Source organism: Mesocricetus auratus, unplaced genomic scaffold (genome assembly GCF_017639785.1).
Source record: "Mesocricetus auratus isolate SY011 unplaced genomic scaffold, BCM_Maur_2.0 Super-Scaffold_100029, whole genome shotgun sequence".
Lineage (NCBI taxonomy): Eukaryota > Metazoa > Chordata > Mammalia > Rodentia > Cricetidae > Mesocricetus > Mesocricetus auratus.
Genome location: NW_024429210.1, coordinates 10335436 through 10357822, shown reverse-complemented (window position 1 = coordinate 10357822; position 22387 = coordinate 10335436). Strand labels below are relative to the sequence as shown.

The window sequence follows — 22387 nt, the reverse complement described above, 5'->3', positions numbered from 1 at the left end:
TGGCTCAGGTGGTTCTAATTCACTCATTCGTCACGTAACAGCTTTTTAGAATAGGAAGTTCAGATCCAAGAACTGGCTGGCTAGCAAGCTCGCCCTTGTGGGCAGCTCATTGTCCCTGCCCCTCCATAGCGCCCTTCTCACTGTCAGGACTGTGTATTCTGAGTCTGCTGTTTCAGATGTCACATCTGACTGAGGGAAGACACAACCAGTATGGCAGTCATTGTCCTGGTGGGGAAGTCTGAAGTCATGACCCTGTGAGGAAACTCTAGAAAGATATCTGTGTGCCAAAATGCTGCTATTTTTAGCCTTTGGACGAGGTAAACAGCAGCACTCTCAGGTGCCCTGTGGACTTTGTTTTGTGGTGCTGGGTCCTGAGCACGGCAGCAGACTTCCTCACTGAGCTCTGTCCGGCCCCCATGTGTTCTTGTCTCCACAGACATTTTGCTGCCAGCTGGAGGAGCTGATCTGCTGGCTGTACTCTGTCACAGACGTTGCTGATCTCGGTGCTCCCCCCGGGTCCTCTCTCACAGGTCTCAAGTCTTCTCTGCAGCTTTACCGGGTAATGTGTGGTCCTGGCTCCTGGCTTGCTCACCCATGAGATTGTGGTTAAATCACTTACAAAATAAAATCTCAAGTAACTGGAATCTTGTAGCTCAGTTGACTATTTTATCTGAATAAATCTAATCAAGATGCCTTTTTCAAAGTCTAAATTTTGAACTCCCAGGCCAGATAGAGGAAAATTTATTTGTCTTGAACCAGAAATACTTTTGAGGGATTTGCATGGTACTTTGGCAGATGTCTCAGAGTTAGAACTATAGGCCTGGAATTTACAGACCGTAGTCATGTATGACAGTTAAGTCCGATATGCAGCACAGCTATGTAGTGCCTGCCACAGGGGGCAGTGCAGACACGTGAATGTCACTAGAGTTGTTCTGGACTGTATTGGTGTTTATGGAACTCAGCTGAAGCCGTGTGATAAGCCAGATTTAAGTCAGATTTAACCCCAAATCTGACACCGGTTTGTGTCTATGGGGACTTAGGATTTTATTTTATGTCTGCTTGTTTTTAAGGGCTGTTATTTCACACCTATGAATTTTAGTTAACGATACCAGATAAAAGCACATTGAAATGGAGAGTAATTCCTGTAACTGCTACCTCAGGTAAACTTGGCTGACGTTGATCACATGGTGGCAGTGTTTGTGGCGCAGGCCTGCTACTAGCCTGGCAGGGAAGGGGGAACCTAGATCTGACCATGTAACCTAACACCGAGTCAGCAGAAGAGAGTGAGATTGACCACCAAGCTCTGACTCAGCTCACCTGGACGGGAGGCCTTTGTTTTCTGTCTTGCAATCTACTAAAATCTAGCCTGGGCTAGCCAGCTGTCCCTCCATGGCAGGAAGGCTGTACCTGAAGGTTCTTCTGTTCAATCAGAAAGTGCCCAGGGAAGTCCCAGGGAGAGGAATTGCTCTATTTGACTTATGTCAGTAGCCTCTCCTGGCCCAGCTGAACAAGTGTAAATAGGTTTACTCCATTCTCCACTTGAGCCCTCAGAGCCCCCTCTTGAGTCCACTTCCAGGTAGCCAGCTATAACCACCTTGCATTATAGACAGCTAGGAATTGAGTCAGGAGTTATCCCTGCACATTAGTCACGCTTAGGCCGCTAGTGTGTGCACAGCTGTCAGTGAAATGACACTGCTGACCCCTTCCTCAGAATGGAACATAACTTACGAGTGAGCTCTCTTGGCTCTTGCTTAGACGGAGACTTAAGTGCTCGGATCTATGTATGCTCACAGTTTAACCATCACTCATCCCTGCCTGTACTTGCATTTCATCTTGACAAAGTGGGGTTGAGGCAACATCTAAACTCCCTAGAGCACAGGAGGAGAAAAAAGTTAGGGGGCAAAGGAATACTGAGGGCAGAAGAACAAATCCAAGAGTAAAGTTAGTTCTCTCAGAGTACCAAGCAGTGAGGTCTGCCCCATGGCATGCATGGGTTCAATTTTATAGGCTCTTACTGGCTAAAGAAAGATTTTTAAAAATTAGCTGCAGCTGACTATGGTGGTACATGCCTTTAATCTGAGCACTCAGGAGACAGAAGCATTCATAACTCAAGGAGTTTGTGGCCAGCCCAGTTTACATAGTGAGTTTAGGGCAGCTAGGACTGCTCTTAACAGCAACGATGCTTTGTAGCTATGAGGAATACCCTGCTTGGAGTGCCTTTCTGGGAAAATAGCAGCTTCCCTGATGCCAAGGTGTTGCTATAGAGGCCACAGGTGGGGGCCACAGGTTTGCATGGTCAGCGTAGTGACAAACTGCTGCTTGTAGTTCTTACCTACAGTGTTTACTCTAAGTTATAAAGTTATAGTTAGTTATGGTGTTTATACCTGAGTTAGAGACCACCATAAAGTAGTGCACAAAATGTCCAGCCTGTCCAAGAGCCGCCTCTTTGGGGGAAAACTCTTCTGTTCAGCTGGACTTGATGGCACAGGGTTATAATCCTAGCACTGGGGAGGGTAAGAAGGACGACTCTGTAGACCAGCCTGGGCTAAATCAAGACTGTCTTAACAAGCAAACAAAACCAGTGAATGTATTTCCATGGACTCAAAGAAGCTGCCATTAGATAAGTCTACTGAGGGACTCTTAACCGCATGGTGGCTGTCTTCCATTTAGGGAAGTCATGTTCATTCTAGACAACTTTCACAAGCAATAGTATTGAAACTTTTCTCTCCTGATGTCTTAAGCAATTTAAGAAAGACATAGACAAACACCAGTCCCTGACAGAAAGCGTCTTGGAGAAGGGGGAGACTCTTCTTCAGTGCCTGATGGAGAACACCCCAGGTGGGTAACCAAGAGCTGTGTTGTTGTTTATTGACACATCGTGTACTTCTCTGTGGGTCCCGTGTGACACAGATGTCCCTGCCTTTTCACAGAGTGTGTTAAGAGCTGCCCTTAGGAATTCAAGTCTGAGTTAGTCACCTTAGAACTAAAGAGGAAGAGCAGCGATTTTCAGGTTGCTCCCATTTCCCATGCCACTTCCATGCCATCCGCAGGCGTGACTGGAGCACAGTGAAGAGGCAGGTGTAGCTTGGATTCCCAGGCCCTGCTGCCATATCTAGTCTTGTGAAGACCTCCATACTGCTTCCCACCAGCAGTGTATGAGAGCTCCCTTTTCTGTCATCCTGGCTGTCATTTTGTCTATTTCATACGGGCCATTTAACTGAAGATTACATGTCAATGTAGTTTACTTCATGATTAATAATACTGAACCTTTTTCATAGGTTTGTTGGTCTTAATATCCTCTTCTGAGGTATCTAAGTCATTCATCCATTCTTTTTTATCAGATGGCTGTTAATAGTAACACTAATAGTTGTTGTGTTTGCTTGTTATTGCTTCGTTTTTGAGTTTCCCTGTATAGCTCTGACTCGTCAGCTTGTACCTGCACAGATTCTCTTGCCTCTGCCTTGAGTTCTGGAATTACAGGCTTGAGCCTGCAATTTGATTTTGTGAGACATGGTCTCCTAACTCCTGGTCACACTGCTGTGTTTATTTGAATTCCTATATATTATGTGGGTTTCAGAGATCCAAGTCAGGTCACCAGACTTTACCTTAAAGGACTTCTGTGCTGCGCTGTCTCGATGGCCCTATAGTGCTTCTTGCATGTTTGATTTTTGAGACATGGTCTCACTATGTAGCCCTGACTCTTCTGGAATTCACTAGGTAGAGCAGGCTAGCCTTGAACTCAGAGATCTGCCTAGCTCTGTCTCCAGAGTGCTGGGAATAAAGGTGTACGCCACCACCAACCGGTGTGAGGCCCTTTTAAAAAAAGATTGATTTTATTTTTTAATTACATGTGTATCTGTATGAAAGTAATGAATATGAGAACAGGTGCTCTTAGAGGCCAGGACATTAGATGGCCTCAACTACATCTGGATGTGAGCAGTCTAACACAAGCACTCAGGTCCTCTGGAAGACCCAGCCATATGTGACCCTAATCATGAGGCACCTCCAGCTCCCTGCATAGCTGTGTATGTTTGCATGAAGTGTTTTGTTTTTAAGTGTGTGTGTGTATGCGCGCACATGCGTGCACCATACGCATGCAAGAACATGTGGAGGTCAGAAGAGAGTTGGATCCCCTAGAACTGGAGTTAAAAGGTTATTGTGAGCCGGGTGGTGGTGGCACATGCCTTTAATCCCAGCACTTGGGAGGCAAAGGCAGGTGGATCTCTGCGAGTTCGAGGCTGGGCTGGTCTACAGAGTGAGTGCCAGGACAGTCTCCAAAGCTACATAGAGAAACCCTGTCTCGAAAAACAAAACAAAAAAGAACCAAAAACAAGAAACCCAAAAAATGTTATTGTGAACTTCCAAGTAGATGTTAGGAACCAAACCTGGGCATTCTCCAAGACTGTAAGAGTTCTTATCCATCTCTCCAGCCTTGAGTGTTGTTTTGGTCCTTTGTTCATTTGAATCCACAGCTGAGATATCAAATCCAGGGCCTGGAAGATGCGAGATAGACGCTACCACTGAGCTGCATCTCCAGCCTTATGCTTCAGGTTTCAAACTTAGCAAGAGATTTGCTCTTCTGCTGCAGGAAAACATGCACACTGCCTAAGAGAGCTCCACAAAGAACAGGTGCTGGTTCCCTGTATCACTGTCCCTCCTGACCCTCCAGCCCTGGGAGTGCTGTGGGCATAGAAGTAAACATTATTTTATGTAGCATGTGAGGCCCTTCACCTTGTTTTTGATGCAGTGGCATAGGCATGCTTCCCCTGGGTTCCTCCCCTCTGCCTGCCATGTTGCTGAACACGTTTTCAACGTTTTTACACAGCTTCTGAGTGTCAAATGGGGTTGTCATGGTTACACAGCAAGCACTTTTCTCCTCTGAGCTGTTTTGCTAGCCCCAAGAAATGTGTGCCTTTGCTTTTTCAAAACTTGGGTGGTGCTCCGGGTAAGTAAGTGTGCGTTATGTGAGTTCAGGTGTGTGTGAGGGCAGCTTCCCGGAACTGGTTCTCCCAATCAGCTCCTCGGGTTTGCTCACTGGCCCTCGGATCCAGAATTTGACCTGGCAGTCCTTAGCTGTTGGTAGGGTAGCCAGTGCAAACCCTCAGATTTCCTATCTAGCTCAAGTTTAACTGGCAGGTTTCCCAAAATTCTACTTTAGGGGAGGGTTTCAAGCATCAATCGAATCGGCTATAGACAGTTACTGCCCAGTCTGCTACTACCCAGAACTCAGAAAGTTGGAGATCAGACTGGGTGTGAACAGTCTGTTTTCAGGGACAGACTGGGTAAAAGGACTCAATTTATTAGGGGAAGGAATGGGGATTGTATGATCAGAATACGTTATGTGAAATTGACAAAGAATAAAAAAAAATCTTTTAAGAGTTAAACTGAAGCTGGGCAGAGTGGCACATTGTCTTTAAGCCCAGTTCTTGGGAGGCAGAAGCAGGCACGTCTCTGAATTTGAGGCCAGCCTGCTCTACAGAGGGAGTTCCAAGATGGCTAGGGCTACATTAGAGAAACCCTGTTCAAAAGCAATAACAGAACAAAAAGAGTTAAGCTAATGGGAGGACAGGGTTGCCATTGTATACAAACCAGACTCAAACCCATTTGCAGGATAGGTTCCAAATTTAGCAAAGCGTGAGAACTTCAAGCGTATTTCTAACTTAGAACTGATGGCTACTATTTGAAGAGCCCGGTGATATTATGCTGCAGTTTCAGAGAGGTAGCATTTACAGGGGAATCAAATGGTAGAAACATAGCCATGTTGAGCCTTGTGTAAGGTGATGACCAGGTACCTACCTACTGGACAAGGATTACAAAACAAGTTTTCAGGCTTGGTGCCACTGCCATAGAGAGCTGCCTAACTCTTTGTTGTAGGGGTTCACATGCATTGTAAGATGTTTTGCAGCACAAAAACTCGTACGTCCCCACAGTGCCCCTAAAATATTTCCATTATCAATTGTACCCTGGGGAAAGTGAACTCCAGCAGTGTGATGGTGAGCCCTTTGCCCCCTCCCCTTCTCTGAAGGCCTGTATTAATCCTTCTATGTTGTCTGACAGAATCTTTAGGTGTTTGTGGCTAAACCTGAACGGTTTGTTTTATTGAGTATATGAATGGTGTGTGTGTGTGTGTGTGTGTGTGTCCATCTGTGTCCGTGCCCCTTACCTTATGTATGGAGGTCAGGTGGTAACCTTGTGAGTTAGTTCTCTCCTGTCCTTACGTGGGTTTTAAAGCCTGGACTGAGGTTGCCAGGCTTGTGTAGTAAATGCCTTAAACCCTAGCCGTCTTACCAGCCTCAAGTTTCAGGTTTTATACTGGGGCAGGAACTTGGTACAGCAAGCTTTACAGCTTCTGCCTGTGCTGGTGTTTTACCAAACACTTAGGATGGGGCTGAAGAAGCTTCCAGCTGCTGGCCCAAGAAGGGAGAGCTCAGTACAGTTCTTTTCGTGGAGGTCATGCTTAATAGAAGGTCTCCTAAAACTGTCCTGACTTTCAATTGGAAATAAATCCACTAACACTCACTTTGTCCTACTCTGGGAAAGACTCGGGTGTTTTATCAGCCAGAGAGGCTCCTTCAGCTTAGTGCTCTAACTGCCGGTCCTCTGCCTGGAATAACTGGAGCACTGAGCTGTTTTGTTCAAGTCTCAAGTTCCCCTTCACCCTGCGTACTCCCTCCTCCCAGAAGCAGCATCCTGTCTGTAGCTCAGCCCACTGCCTTTTCAGAGCCTGCATTCGTAGAGTGTGACTGGCTTAACTACCACCAAGAGGCCCCTCTGTCAGGACCCCCCAAAGCACTTTGACCTAGTTACATAAACACAGGCTGACATTTTGTCTTAAACTGCTTGAGTCACATGACTGGAACCCATAGGAATTAAGGCAAATGAGGCCCAATATGTGTGTGTTAAATGAAAGCAACACAAAAAACTCACACCAGGAAAACATGCTTAGTTCCCCTTTCTAGCCTTTCTTCCACGACCTGTTTACTGAAGTGTGTGGCTCAGTCACCTTAACTGCATTCCGCTGGCACCAGCTCGATCAAGAGTTGTTAGGACAGCACTTAGCCCTCATGTGGCTCCCTAAGGGGCTGCTGACCTCAACACAGCCAGCCTCCCCTCCCCTCCCCTCCTCCCTTCCCTTCCCGCACAAATTGTGTGCAGAACAAAGGCTTCCCCTTTCTTATCCTCTGCTGGCAGATGCTGCCCTATGGCAGGAAGCTAGGGAGCATTTCACACAGCTGATAAAGTGCAGGAAGCGAGCAGCGTCTGTGCCTGCCATTCGCGCACTCTGACCCTAACATGCATACCCCTTCTCATTCTGACGTCTGAGAGTGAGCTTAGCTATTCACACTCACACCACTGCTCCAGTTCTGGCCAGATTCCCTATGCCCCCCTCCCCCAGATCAGTAAGCTTTCCCAATGCGTTACCTAACGCTCACATCATCACTGTTCAAAAGAAGAGGGAAGGTGGACTGGGGTGCAGCGCAGTTGGTGGTGCTTGCCTAGCTTGCACGAAACCTTGGATTTGGTCCCCAGAACTGCATAAAGCAGTGTAATGGTGTGTACAAAAGTTCAAGGTCATATTCAGCTAGAAAGCAGGTTAGAGGTCAGTCTGAGCTACACGAGACCCTGTTGGGGTAGGGAAGGAGGCACTATGAACTGTATAATCCTGTCTGAGCACATTTCCGTATCTTTTTATGACTTGACCATTAGTTTTAAAGGATGTCCTTGGGAAGATCGCAAAGCAGTCTGGTGAGCTGGAGGGCCACGCAGATCACCTTTACGACTCTATCTTAGCCTCTCTGGACATGCTGGCTGGCTGCACCCTCATCCCTGACAGTAGGCCAGCAGCAGCTACTAAAGAACGCCCACGTGAAGGACTTTAACTGAGTAAGTAGGAAAGCCTAAGAAGAGAACCTGCTGCCCGGTGACTGCTCACTAGGACACAGGGCTGCGCTAGTAAACATCACTTCTTAAATGCTGGGGTGGGGTGATTAATAGTCATTGCAAACAAGTGTAGTGCTGAAGGAATCACTGCCCTTGGCGGGATCATGGGTCTTCCTGTGGTGGAACTCACTTTGGGTCCGTGGATTCTTGTGCTTGCTGAGGAACTCCCCACATTCCCATTTGTGTGTTCCTTTACCACTGTTCACCCTCCAGCAGTCACTCTTGACAGTGCTCTTTCCCTCGAGTACACTTCTCCACTTTGGGGCTGGGGATCTTCTCACCCAGCTCAGTTAGCCCTTGGCTCCAAGCAAATTTGATGACTCAAACATCTACAAAATCCAGTAACTGCCAGCTCTTTACCCTACTCCCTTCCTATGAAGGATCTTTGCAAATCTCTCATACCACATCCTCCCCAAAGACTAGGGATGGCATATCCTATACTTAAAAAATACTACTTGTTAAGTACAACTTTCATCTTCCCTCTTAGAAAGCCAAACTGGGAAAGAATGACAGGAAAGAGAGGCCGGTCCTAGAACCTCTGCTACCTAGCACTTTATTCTACTGTACTTCTAGAACTTCCCCTTTAAAAAAATGTCAATGAAGATGTATCAGTGAGCACATGCTGGAAACATGTAAAAAGCAGACTCCAGTGGGGGGCCGGGGACAGACCTGTAATCTCAGCAAGAAAATTCAAAGATAGAAGCCAGCCTGGGCTACATACCAAGACGTCTTTAAAAAATAACAAGAGTAAATGGGGGCTCGTGTCTGCATCAGAGCAATGTGGGCAGATGTGGCAGCGTTGACGTTTCTTCGTGACAGCACGCCTGTAACCCTTGATGCTTTCTCTTCCAGGTGTCATCCTAGCAGAGATGGAGTCCTCGTCATCTGAGTTGACTCAGAAAGAGCCATTTGACAGTTAAGGCTGGGAGCCTGCCCCCTGCTGCTTTGAGGAGCCTGAGCCATCTCTGAAGGGCTCTTGGCTTGCTTTTCTCATCAGCGAGTCCCTCCAGACAGGCTTTTCCTTTTGGTGCTTCTCTAACAACAATATGTGGCTTTACAATTTTGATAAAATACTAGGATTTCTAAGATACTGGGATTATAGAATACCAGGGTCTCATGTTCCCCTTCTGTTTAAAAACCAGCAGATAAAACATTGAGGCCATTTACAGGAAGCTGTTCAAGATGGTTCCAAGTACTTGGGATTTTCAGGTGCACAGGGGCTCTAGAATGAAGGGGTTAGTGGCCAAAACTGTGGATCTTTTCACGAGGTTGAGACTTGAGTTTTGTAAGCTCTGAAGATTCTCAGATAGCAGACCTGTTAGCCCTTAGTCTGCCACAGGAGAACAAGGCAGTAGACAACATGGCTGAGGTGCCATCTTTAGTGGTCGGTCTCCACCTTCTTCCTTACCTTTTATGATCAGGGAGCTGGAGGCCTGTGTCGTGCTTCTGAAAGGGGACGGAGCCAAGACTCAAGTGTTTGCTTACCTCTGGGCACTCTTTCCCCTGGAAGACTAGTCAAAGGAAGGGGTGGGCACAGCCACACAGTCTGGTCCTTACAGAAACTAAAGCAGTCTGTGCGGATGAAAAAAGGGACATTCTTTTTTCATGGGAGTCGGGAAGAAAAGAGAAAAATACATGGGTCAGTTGTTCAGAGTATCAGTTACAGCTTTTGAAGCAAAGTGATTGTATCAGAGATGGGGATTTCAGCTTAAACAACAACACGCTTTACAAGATTAGTTGCTTAGACAAACATGGTGGTACACTTTAATCCTAGCACCTGAGAGGATTTTTTTTTGAGTTTGAGGCCAACCTGGTCTGTATTAAGAGTTCCAGGCTAGCCAGGGATATAGAATGAGAAAAAAATTAGCTCCTTGGTAAGCTATACATAAAGTAAAGTATTTTCACATGCCTGCTGCTACACAATATGGCATACCATAATGTTTATTGGTGTGATCCGTATTAAACCTTTGAGTCTTCCATCTCTAAGTCAAGCTTGTTTCTTACACTGTACATGGTAAACAATGTGCTTTCACTTTTGTCTCTTGCTGTGCTTTAAATTGCCCTCCCATCAATGTTAGATCAACCCTCAAAAATTAAGCCCATTTGACAGGCATGAAAATCATAAAAGCATAGAAACTGAAGATGGCAGAACCTTAGAGAAAAGAGCTATCCAGCGGCACCAACTGAATGGTCTCTTAATATGTAATTACAACCAGCTTCAACTGACAGTGTCTATTTTGGAATATACTGTTTCCCAACAAAGTACTACTCGCGGAAGACGTCCATGCTTTTGCTTTTGTTCATCCTCTTTGTAACAAAAAGAAACATTTTTGTAACTAAAGAGTATAAACTGTCACCTTGGCTGTGAATGCCACTTAGAAATGGCAACACAAATGTTAATTATATCTTCTGCTGTGTGTTAAGAACTTTGAGCTGAAATGTCTTCAGCCTGGTATGATGCCACTTTTCCCTGTGCAGATGTGACCAGGGTAGATTCACACGGACATGTTAAAATGTATACATGGTTCCTTAAAGTTCATTTGAGTTCACAATAAAGTAACATCTCAGCCATGTCATGTGGGTCTACAGGTAAGCTCTAGCCTAAAACAAAGAGACTTCAAAGATAGGGCTGTTCTGAAACTTAAATGGAACCCAGAAGAGGAGTGGTGGTGTAAGATATGCTGATAGCCAAAAATGTGCTTGAGGGAACATCTACCCATGTAAGCACAGGAAGTTAGCATGAGCCCAGGGCACTGGTCAGTAAGGATTCCCAATGATGACCACTGAGCAGAATGTTCTTCATATGATTCAGGTTACTGTGTACTTTTTATTTTTAATGTGGTTATTTCTTTATTATGTGAAAAATTAGAGCCCCCAATAGTCTTGAAATGTTTATACTTGAAAAATGGGTTATGTTTTTCCCCCAAAACTGCATTTATTGGCACACAGATAAAAGCAAATAGTGAATTGAAGTATGCTGAAATGGTGTTGTATGCCCTCTAATCTTGCAGCCAGTAGAGAAAGAACACTAGAATTGTACAAAGTCTGTAAATGTTTATATTATAAATAAATGTTTTCTGCTAACAAAGAATAAGCCAACAGTTTGAACAATTTTTGTTGTAAAATTAAAGTGCATGGCATCACTTTGTCTTATATTGTTCTTGTATCATTTAGTTATTATAGAAAAACTTTGAACTTTCTCCCTTTGTATTGACAAGGAAAAAACCCAACAGTGACTGTATTGACCCATAAATTACGGGTGAATTCAGGAATTCCCAGTTGCCTTATCTTATATAAGGATGAACAGACCCAACAAGCACATCTATAATACAAAGTAAACTATGATTTTATTGTGAAATTCTCATAGATGGAAAATTAAATTGAATAGTCTGTCCATTTTCATTTTACAATAATCTTACCACTTATTTTTGTACCATGTATTTCAATCGTCTGTTTAGTGAAAAATAAAGAAACCTGTAATTTTTGGCTTACTTTTAGTTTAATATTTTATCATTAAAGAACCCATAATAAAATGTGTTGTCAGCAGCAACATCCTAAGCCCCCAATTAAAGAATGTTTGGCTGCTGCTTAAACCAAAAGAACCGATCTCTGACCTGTCACCTTAAATGCTAGTGTCCCAAAGAGATTTATTAGTTTCCCACAGTGAGACAAAAGCAAAGTCTAGGACCTTGAAAGTCCCAGTTAACAAAACTTTCACACATGCAAAAATTTCACCGAAATAAATATATTATTTCTCTCATCATTCCCATCTATCATTCATGTTTTCGGTTAATTTGGGGGGGGATATAATTTCTACAGTTAGGGGAATCAACATTTCCTGCTTTCTATTCTAATGCTTAACCTCTCCTCCAACATGAGTTATATAATTGGAAAGAATAAAAGGTTGACAACTGGAAGGGGAGGCAGGAGGATCAGGAGTTCAAGGCCATCCTTGGTTACAAGTGAATTTGAGGCCTCTTGAGCTACATGAGACACTGTCTCAAAAAACGTTGCAGTCTTGGTATGGTACATGCCTTTAATCCCACCATTTGGGAGGAAAAGGTAGGTAGATCTCTGAGGGGCTAGCCTGCTGTACACACTAAGTTACAGGCCAGCCAGGGTTACATAGTGAGACCCTGTCTCAAAAAAGAAAAGCAAAAAGAAAAAGCAGGCATGGTAGTGCATGCCTTTAATCCTAGCACTTGGAGGCAGAGACAGGTGGATCCCTGAGTTCGAGGCCAGTCTGGTCCACAGAGCAAGTCCCAGGACAGCCAGGACTACACAGAGAAACCCTGTCTCCAAAAGAAAAAAAAAATCCCCAAAAAAACGGGCTGTGGGTGAGGTGGGGCGGACTGGGGTGTGTGCGGCATCTGACAGCGCGTGAGGGAGCACCGGCACATGTTACAGATCACTGCCTAGGGAGCATGTGCTGCTTCCACCTCTACCGCAGATGGTGAACAAAGTCAAGTGGAGTCACTTCAGACAACCGTTTTAGAGCTGGAGATGAAGCGTTAGGAAGCATACATTCTAAACTTGTTCCATACAGTCTCAGCTCCTTGGACAAGTGAATCTGGTTCAGTCTACACAGCACAGAAGCTTCTCTGGGTTACTTAGCAGGTCTATTACTAGAAAGCAAATACTGGATGCTGTGCTATTAGATAGGTCTACAGTGCCCTTGTTGCACACACAAATTGGCTGTTGAGTATAATGCAAATCTCTATTTCCCTTTAACCATAAGAATTAAAACAATACTTATCACCATACAGTTTGATATTACTTCCAATAAGTACAATATTTATTAAACATATCTTCAGTTTTGTTACATAGTGTGCAACAAATTACAATATTCTGCAGCCACAAATTATATGCAGAGTATGAAGAAACTATTAATCAGATAGTGTAATCTTTCCATTTATAACTCTACAAGGAAGAACTAGCAAATCAGATCTTACATATAACGTCTCACTAAACTTTATGCATGGAAATTGACAGACACTGGTTGTGCTGTTTGATACAAAATGGCTGAACTTCATCTTCAGAAGACTAAACCCAACATCTAAACATGCCAATATAAACAAAACAAAATATATTCTAACCAACCACGGGAAACAATCTGATATCAGGAAAGCAACAAGGATTACACACATTATTTTATAAACCAGCACACAAAGGTTTAAAACAGTTCTGAAAATGAAGTTAGCTGTCTTGAGTCAAGGGAATAAAAAAAAAAGTCAGTATTGACCATTTACAATCTCTGACCTTGTGGAAACGGTAAGAATCTGTTGTAGTGCAGCTACATACAGTACAATTCAGGCAATTTTGTTTTTCACTTGGGTTCAGATTGCGAATTCATTGCTGTGAGAAAAGGACGGAGGCAAATTTTAGCAGCAACCTCCACCTGACTGCTTGACTGGAGTGCTCTGGATTTTAACATTGGACTTCTCTGCACCGCCAGCCGTTGCTCCAGGGCCCATTCGCTTTTTAATCTCAGCTGCCATCGTCATGAAAGACTGTTCTACATTCGTTGCATTCTTAGCACTGGTTTCCAAAAATGGAATTCCAAGGGAATCTGCAAATTCCTGAGAGAGTAATGAGGAACAATGAACACTGGGAAATCTTTCTAGCTTGCTTTGTTAATGCTCACTGAAATGGGAATGAAGGACAAATTCACTGGCTTCTAAAGGCTTAGCCACTGTATGACTCCTACCCCCATAATTAAAAGTCAATTTGAAAATCAAACCTCACCAGACGGTGGTGGCGCACGCCTTTACTCTAAGCACTCAGGAGGAAGAGGCAGGAGGATCTCTATGAGTTGCAGTCTGGTCTACAGTGAGTTCCAGGACAACCAGGGCTGTTACACAGAGAAACCCTGTCTAAAACAAACAAACAAACAAAAAACCCTCATGCATACCTTCGCTGTTGTGTAGTCTACTACTTTCTTTGTGGTCAGGTCACATTTGTTCCCTACCAACAACTTGTTGACATTTTCACTGGCATAGCGATCTATCTCCTGCAGCCACTGTTTAACATTATTGAAGGACTCCTAAAAAGACAAGAATGATGACAGTTTTGAAGGATCAACTGATAAAAGCTCGTGTGGCAACTCTAGCTATAATACAATGTAAGGAAAAGAAATGAACTAATATATTATAATGACAATGCTCATCTAATGAAGGATAAGGAGGACTGGCAGGCTTGAAGTGAAAATAGCTTATTTGGGAAGGGAAATAGTTTAATATTTAGTGACGGGCAAACCCAATTTTAAATTGAAATTTAAATATTAACAAAACCTAATTTCTGAAATTTAGCAGAATTCTGGCTTATGAGTTGGATACAGTGACAGCTTTAATCCCAGAACTAGGGAGGCAGAGGCAGGTGGATCTCTTGAGTTCTAGGACTGCCCAGTCTACAAAACCAGTTAGTTGCAGGTCAGTCAGGACTACCTTAAGTGAGATCCACTACGAGACAGTGCGTGGGTAGGGGGTAGAAAACCAGTAAAAACTTTTGGTGAGACTTTTTCCTTTTTGTTTCTCAAAAATATTTTACAGTAGGCCAGAGTGGTGGCACATGCCTTTGATACCCATGCTTGGAGGGCAGAGGCAGGCAGATCTCTGAGTTCAAGGTCAGCTTTGTCTAGGGAGTTCTAGGACAGCCAGGACTACTCAGAGAAACTCTGTCTCAAAAAACAATGGAAACATTTAACAGTAACATGTTCTGTTTGTTCTTTGAAACTCATCTGCTATGTGGTGCTTCCTAGGCTGGCCTCAGTCTTCTGAGTACCTGAGAGCCTATTTCAGTCTCCCAAGGAGCAAGAACCCAGGCACATGACATCATGTTAATGTAATATTTTCTTTTCCTGCTCACATTCACCCATCTTTTGCTTCTAAATGTCTTCAGTTATTTCCAAATTGCCCATAAGTCACAGAGAGTTGAGATTTAGTATTTGCTACATGAAAAATGAGTTTTAATTTTACTTTAATTTCTCAAACGGTAAAAATAATTTCTGATCAAAAGTATTCAAGGACGTTCTGTTGACATAGTAAGTTCCAGGCCAATCAGAACAACTACTGTGTTGAAAATCTTGCACACATACAATATTCTCCAGGAACTTACCTGATCTGTCACATCATACACAACTATGATGCCATGGGCTCCTCTGTAGTAACTGGAGGTGATTGTTCGAAATCTTTCCTGGCCTGCTGTGTCCCACTATTAGAAAACAATCAGAAAAGGCAAACAACTCCATTAAAACAGACTTGGAAAAGTACAAGAGGAAACTGGAGATTATTAGGATCTGATACAACAGTATTTAATGCTTACATTATTAAACGGTATTGCAAGTATCAAATGTATTAAAAACCAGAACAGAAGACAATGCCTACAATTTGGCTGGTGGTACTGATACCAAATTCTAAATTCTTTAAGAACAGAAGCTATGCTAGGCAGTTGGTAAAAATAAGAATCCAGAGTCACAGCCTACTCCTTCCTAGCTGCAGCCACTCTTCCCAAACCAGGTTGTCCCACCATGCCCTAGTGGGACAAGGAGGTCACTTCACCAAGTGAAAGACCTCAACGCCACAGCACTGACACCGCCTCAAGTCTTGGTATAGGAAAAGAAGATGACTTGCAGGGGTCATGCTGAGCATGCAGACAAGTCCTCCTGCTACTCAGCCACATTTGAGCGCAAAGGCTTTGGGAAGGTAGAGCTGCAAGCCACATTTTCCAGTACACCCAGGGTGTGAAACCTCTCCACACACAGGGCACACGCAGGCCTTAACCCCAGGCACCAGGGTCCCCCAGGAGTTTTAGGCCATCAAACCTGAACCACCTTTGGAAGCTCCCAAGCCCCCCAACACACACGCATAAAGAATAGAAAGACCAGTTGTCAGGTGTGGGAAAAGTGGTCTAAATATGACAGAGAATACTCCTCCATGAGAGTTTCTCACTGCTAATGTAGTTTATAATACCAGAAAGCAATGGAAAGATCTAATGTTAACCACCAGTCAGAATGACACACTTACCCACTTGAAGTAGGTACTATCTTAACTGAGCAAAAACAATGCAAGGAAGATGTTTCTAAACTCCTCTAAAATAAAACTCATGTTTTAAAGTGGGGAAGGGACCTGGATAGATGACTCAATGATTAAGAGCACATAATGGTCTTTCAGTGGACCTGAGTTCAATTCCTAGGTTCAAATGGTTCACAACTGCCTGTAACTCCAGTTTCAAGGGCATCCAGTGCCTCTGGGTTCTTCAGGCCCATGCATTTATACACACATAGATAGCAACAATAAAAACATGTTTTTAAGTGGGAAAAGACAGGCAAGAAAGCTTAGCAAAAGGTTTACAAACCTGACAACCTGAGATCAATCCTTGGATCACATCACAGAAGGAAAAAAATATCAAAAGTTGTCCTCTGAACAGGTGTGGCAATTCATGCCTATAATCCCAGCACCAGGGAGACAAAAGCAGGTGTAGCTCTGTGTTCGAGACTAGCCTTATCTACACCACAAATCCCAAGCTAGCAAAAGCAGTGAGAAAACCTCTTTCCTTTGTTTTTGTTTTTCGAGTAGGGGTTTCTCTGGGTAGCTTCGGAGTCTGTTCTGTAGACCAGGCTGTCCTGGAACTTACAGAGATCCGCCTGCCTCTGCCTCCAGAGTGCTGAGACCCTCTTTCAACAGAAGAAGTTGTCCTCTGATGTCTACAGATGTGCCATGGCATACAGGAGCCCCCCACCCCCTACACACGCGGAAAAATTGTGAAAATATTCAGCTACAGAGTACACATGTGGAAGCACACTCGTGCACACATGATAATAAGGTTTTTATTTGGATTTTTCTGTTTGTTTTTTGAGACAGGGTTTCTCTATATAGCTCTGGAACACATTTTGTAGACCAGGCTGGCTTGGAGATCCACCTGCCTTTGCCTCCCAAGTTTTGGGATTAAAGGTGTGTGACACCATTGCCCAGCTATAATCACAAATTTTGTAGAAGATCTGGCCATCACCACTAAACATAAAAAGTCAAAGGAAAAGACTTACAGCACCTGGAAGGAACAAATGAAGCTCAGCAAGTTGAAATACAATGGCTTTAAAAGCACAATTTTGCATTTAAAAATTTAGAACATTGAGAGGCGGTGGTGGCGCACGCCTTTAATCCCAGCACTCGGGAGGCAGAGGCAGGCGGATCTCTGTGAGTTCGAGGCCGGGCTGGACCGACAGCCTCCAAAACAATACAGAGAAACCCTGTCTCGTAAAACCAAAAAAAAAAAAAAAAAAAAAAAAAAAGAACATCAATTCACAGAAGTCTCTCTCTCATTCACATTCACTCACACGCACGCACGCACGCACAAACACACATCCATGCATGCACATGTGTACACCTTTTCTGTGTGTGTGTATGGTCTGTGCATGTGGAGATCTGAGGCTAAAGTAAAGTCTTCTGGATTACTATTCACCTTATTATTGAGGCAAGATCTCTCAGTTGAACCCAGAGCTCACTGATGTGACCCAGCGCCTCTCTGCCTTCCATGGCCTGGAATTCATTAGAGGTTCGTCTCCTACCAGGCATTTTGATGGGTGAATTCTGGTTCTCACATTTACAAGTACTTTATCTTCTGAACCATCTCCATGCCCAAAATTAAAGACAAGCAAACCTCAATCTCAGTATACACACTGCTAGGTAATGTGGTTACGGCAACAGCAAATGTGAACTCCTGCTTTGCTTTTGTATTCTTCGGTGGATTAACAATAAGCACCAGTTCCTCAAGTGGAGAAATTTCATTTTACTTTTATGTGTATGAGTGTTCTGCCTGCACAAATGCCTGAGCTACATGCATGCTTGCTGGCCACAGAGGCAGGGCGGTGGCACAGGCACTCACGGGGCTGAAATTACAGAGCTGTGTGAGGCATGGGAGATGGGAATCGAGTCCCCAGCCTCTTAACCACTGCACTGAGCTGTCTCCCACACGCAAAGGGAGAGAACATCTAAGAAATTAATTCCAAAGTTTATCTCACACCCTGTATCATACTTTATTTTGGGAATCCCATTTTAGAAAATGCACTTTAAAATGCAGGAGTAACCCAAATTCAAAAGGTTCTAAAACCAACTCCAAAAAGGAACAACCGACTGAGCAGGAAGAAGGGTGCGGTCACATCCATCTGAAGGCGGATGCCATGGGAAGGGATTACTCTGATTCACACAGCTTCACAATGCAGAGGAGTTCCAGAGAGGTTAAGGGATACCGACTCCAGTGCAGTATAAAGAATGGACAGCCAGAGCCACTGTAAATAGAAGCAGCTGCTTTTGAAACTGGTGAATTCCCCAAATACGTTTACATAACAGCATCAGACGTGGAAAGAAAATTCCTATTGAAAATGAAAGGCCAACCAAGTGCAATTTGCAAGATCCTTTCCAGACAAAGGAAGTGACAAAATTAAAATGTTTCAAACATCTAAATCCAGTAGAGAATAATCACCAGGCTGCAGGCTTGAGTGATCTTTTCACAACAGTGTTTACTTTTGCCTGCACAGGACACATCACAGAACCCAATGATACCCCATCTCCAAGGTCACAAAGGGAAACACACTCAGCAGGAGCTATGTGACCCTCAAACCCGCAGAAACGAGTAAACCAGGATTCAGTGCTGGGGCTGAAGCTGACATCCTTGTTATTCTTCTGAGTGAACATCAAAAGGCTGAGTTTGTTACAGGTGTATGTATCTGTTCATGTTTAGATACTGTGTTTATATATGTAAAATATAACATACAATTAAATACAGATTATAGTCACCTATAATAGCCAAAACCTACAGTTACGTTAGATTTTCTAGATGCACAGAGCTATATTTCAAATGGAAGATATTCTTCAAACCTTTCAAAGACCTACAGAAAATGGCATTTAAAATCATTTAGGATTAGTCGGGCATTGGTGGCGCACGCCTTTAATCCCAGCACTTGGGAGGCAGAGACAGGCGGATCTCTGTGAGTTCGAGGCCAGCCTGGTCTACAGAGTGAGTTCCAGGACAGCCTCCAAAACAATACAGAGAAACCCTGTCTCGAAAAACCAAAAAAAAAAAAAAAAAAAAAAAAAAATCATTTAGGATTTTCTTGACAATGAGACACAACTGCTCCTCGCAACACCAATTACGTCAGAGAAGAAAATGAGCATCGAAGAAACTCATTATGGAGTTTGCTTTCAAAATGGCAAGATTAGCCATTTGCACAAGAAGCTGCTCTTGCCTGGACTGTTTGACTGTATGCTGTATAAACTGGACATGAAGGACCCACAGGAAAGTGACTGCTGAACTTGCCAAAACAAGATGGAACCGTCCTGCAGGCTTCCTGCTTCAAGGAAGAGTCGGCCAGACATTCTGCAGGACACAGAGAAAAATGACAAATTGCCAATACAGGCAAACAGTTTAAAATTTCTCTCCTTGCTGAGAAGTCTGCCAGACACACTGTAGCCTATGGGCTGAAGATGGACACGTTACAGAGAAACTTTGGGTGACTGTCCAGGCAGCGAGATGACTGTCAATTCTATATATTATCCTTTTACATATTATCCTTCTGGGGTCTTTGATAGAGTTGAAGACACACAGTTATAGTTATGGTTTACTTAATTATGATAAAAGATAAGTTACATATAAAACCTTAGACTCACAAAGGTAGGATAGATGATAGAATATTTTCTTTAAATTTTGCCAAATGTTAACAGACTAATTATTAACTACAGTTCTTACTTGATAACTGTTTTGTTATATATAATTTTACTATGTTAAAGTTAAAAACCTTGCCAGGTGATGATAGTGCACACCATTAATCCCAGCACTTGGGAGGCAGAGGCAGGTTGATCTCTGTGAATTCGAGTCCAGCTTGATCTTCAAAGAGAGTTCCAGGGCAGTCTACAAACCTACAAAGAAACCCTGTCTCAAAAAAAAAAAAAAGTTGAAAACGTTTCTTTTTTATTTAGACAGAAAACAGGAGATGATAGGAGATTTTCTTCTTATTGGTTGATGAATAAAACACTGATTGGGCCGGGCATTGGTGGCGCATGCCTTTAATCCCAGCACTCGGGAGGCAGAGGCAGGCGGATCTCTGTGAGTTCGAGACCAGTCTGGTCTACAGAGTGAGTTCCAGGACAGCCTCCAAACAACACAGAGAAACCCTGTCTCAAAAACAAAAAAAACAAAAAACAAAAAAACAAACAAACAAAAAAACCCAAAAACAAAAACACTGATTGGCCAGAAGTCAGACAGGAAGTATAGAGGGAGCTAGGAGATGAGGAGAATGCTGGGGAAAGACTCAGAGAAAGGCTGCAAGGAGACGTCATGTAGTTACAGGAAAAGATAGACATGCCGGGCATTCTCTGGTAAGGCCATGTAGAATACATAGTTATGGGTTAATGATTAAGAGAGGGCTAGCCAGTAAGAACCCTGAGTCATCGGCCAACAGTTTGTAATTATTATAAGTCTTTTATCTTTATTTGGGGCTAGATGGGACCAGACAGAAAGGAAACTCTGTCAACAACCTGTAAGCCCAGCACCTGGGAGGCAGAAGCAGGTGGATCTTTGAGTTCAAGGCCAGACTGGTCTATAGAATGAGTTCCAGGACAGCCAGGGATACATACTGAAATCCTGCCTCAAAAAAAAATAAAATAAAATAAAATGGAGGGAGGGAGGGAAGGTGGGAGGGAGACAGGGAGGGAGGAGAAAAAAAAATCACCAGAATCAAAATAGTAATTTTGACTTGATTTTCAGGACTTTAGCTCAGAGCAACACCAATTCCATGAAAAAAAAAATTAATGACTAGTCTTTAGTGTTATTTCATTCTAAGCCTCCTGTACAACATACTGATTTTTAAAAACTAAAACCCAATTTAAAAACTATTTACTTTCTCTCCCCCTTACAAGTACGCTCTCTATGTATGTATGTGTATGTATGTGCGTGCGTGCGTGCGTGCGTGCGTGTGTGTGTGTGTTGACACTGAGGACACACTTGTCATGGCACTTGCATGGAGGTCAGAGAAAACTTGCAGGAGTTAGTACTCTCCTACCACCACAAGGGTCCTGGTGATCGGATTCAGGTCATCAGGCTTGATTGATATTAAGCACCTTTATCTACTGAGCTATCTTGCTTACCCCATGATTTTTTTTCTTTTTTAAGATCACACAAAAGCTGGGCATTGGTGGCACATGTTGGGAGGCAGAGACAGGCAGATCTCTGTGTGTTCGAGGTCAGACTGGTCTACAAAGGGTCCAGGACAGGTTCTAAAGCTATAGAGAAACCCTGTCTTGAAAAACCAAAACCAAAAAAAAACCAAACAAACAAACAAAAAACCCACAGATAAGCTGACAGTGCCCAGACCCATACTAAAGAGATAAACATTTGAGGTGGGGGTGAAGAATGGATAAGGTAAATAAGATAACACAAAGACACAGGTCAAAGATGGAGAGTGAGAAATCACTTGGTTCTGCCAGTAACTTTAGGCAAATCATCAATTCTCAGCACCCATTTTCTGAGATTAAAACAAAAATACTAGAAAAACTTAAGTTTCTTTCCAATAAAATTCTGTCTTTCTACAGAATTAAAATATGCGGTCTTAAAGGAGAACTACCCAGAGAACCAAGTGAATAGCTGTCTTTATTTAATGCATGTGTGAAGAGCCTATCCTAGCACTCAGCATAGTAAGACAGACAAGATGCCAAGTAAGTAGCCACTGTGAAGCAAGGAAACTCAAACATCTGACTTCAACTGGAGAAGGAGACCAGGTCCAAGGCTGACAATATGAGTATTTCTGCTTCACAAGTAAAATTTCAACAAGGACGACCTGGAACATAGCTCCATACAAACAGTACAGACTTAGCATATGGGAGACCTTGGGTTCAATCCTCAACATAGGTGACAAATAAGAGGAAGGAGGAGGGGGCTCTGAGAGATGGCTCAGAGGTTAAGAGCACTGGCTACTCTTCCATAGCACCCACATGGCAGCTCACAACTGTTCTGGGGGATCTGACACGCTCACAGACACATATGTAGGCAAAACACCAACACACATAAAATAAAAATAACTTTAAAAAAGAGGAAGAAGGTAGGCATTTCACTGGGAAAAGTGAACCTAGGAAATGCCTCCTTGTCTAACAACTATCATCAACGCATGACTCTTACACTCGACTCTGTTAGCATACCAGATACACATAAATGCACCACGCACTGAACACTTACTATCTGAAGCTTGATCGTCTTCCCGTCTAACTCTATAGTTCGGATCTTGAAATCCACACCAATTGTGCTGATGTAGCTTTCCGTGTACGTGTCATCCTGAGGGGAGAGTTAACGAAGTCAATGGTCAACAGAGAAAGTGTTTCAAGTTTACTTTCGCTATAGGCAAAGTTTATAAACCAAGTTTTTAACAACTGATCCATCTTGCTTTGTGTTCTAAAGCAAAAAA

At 43.3% G+C, this 22387-nt stretch overlaps 2 protein-coding genes across 2 annotated transcripts in view; one reads left to right on the top strand and one right to left on the bottom strand.

Moving 5' to 3' along the window:
• Cep68 (centrosomal protein 68) overlaps positions 1 to 11032 on the top strand; it is a 29811-nt gene extending 18779 nt beyond the window's left edge. The window contains exons 4-7 of the mRNA XM_013113606.3: positions 437 to 559; positions 2742 to 2838; positions 7708 to 7884; positions 8794 to 11032. Coding sequence (XP_012969060.1) covers positions 437 to 559; positions 2742 to 2838; positions 7708 to 7880 — 393 coding nt within the window. The 3' untranslated portion in view covers positions 7881 to 7884; positions 8794 to 11032. The remainder of the gene's footprint in view (positions 1 to 436; positions 560 to 2741; positions 2839 to 7707; positions 7885 to 8793) is intronic.
• Positions 11033 to 12714: 1682 nt separating this feature from the next.
• Rab1a (RAB1A, member RAS oncogene family) overlaps positions 12715 to 22387 on the bottom strand; it is a 28822-nt gene continuing 19149 nt past the window's right edge. Inside the window, exons 3-6 of the mRNA XM_005070395.4 lie at positions 22162 to 22257; positions 15055 to 15150; positions 13853 to 13984; positions 12715 to 13520 (exon numbers count right to left, since the gene is read on the bottom strand). Coding sequence (XP_005070452.2) covers positions 13323 to 13520; positions 13853 to 13984; positions 15055 to 15150; positions 22162 to 22257 — 522 coding nt within the window. The 3' untranslated portion in view covers positions 12715 to 13322. The remainder of the gene's footprint in view (positions 13521 to 13852; positions 13985 to 15054; positions 15151 to 22161; positions 22258 to 22387) is intronic.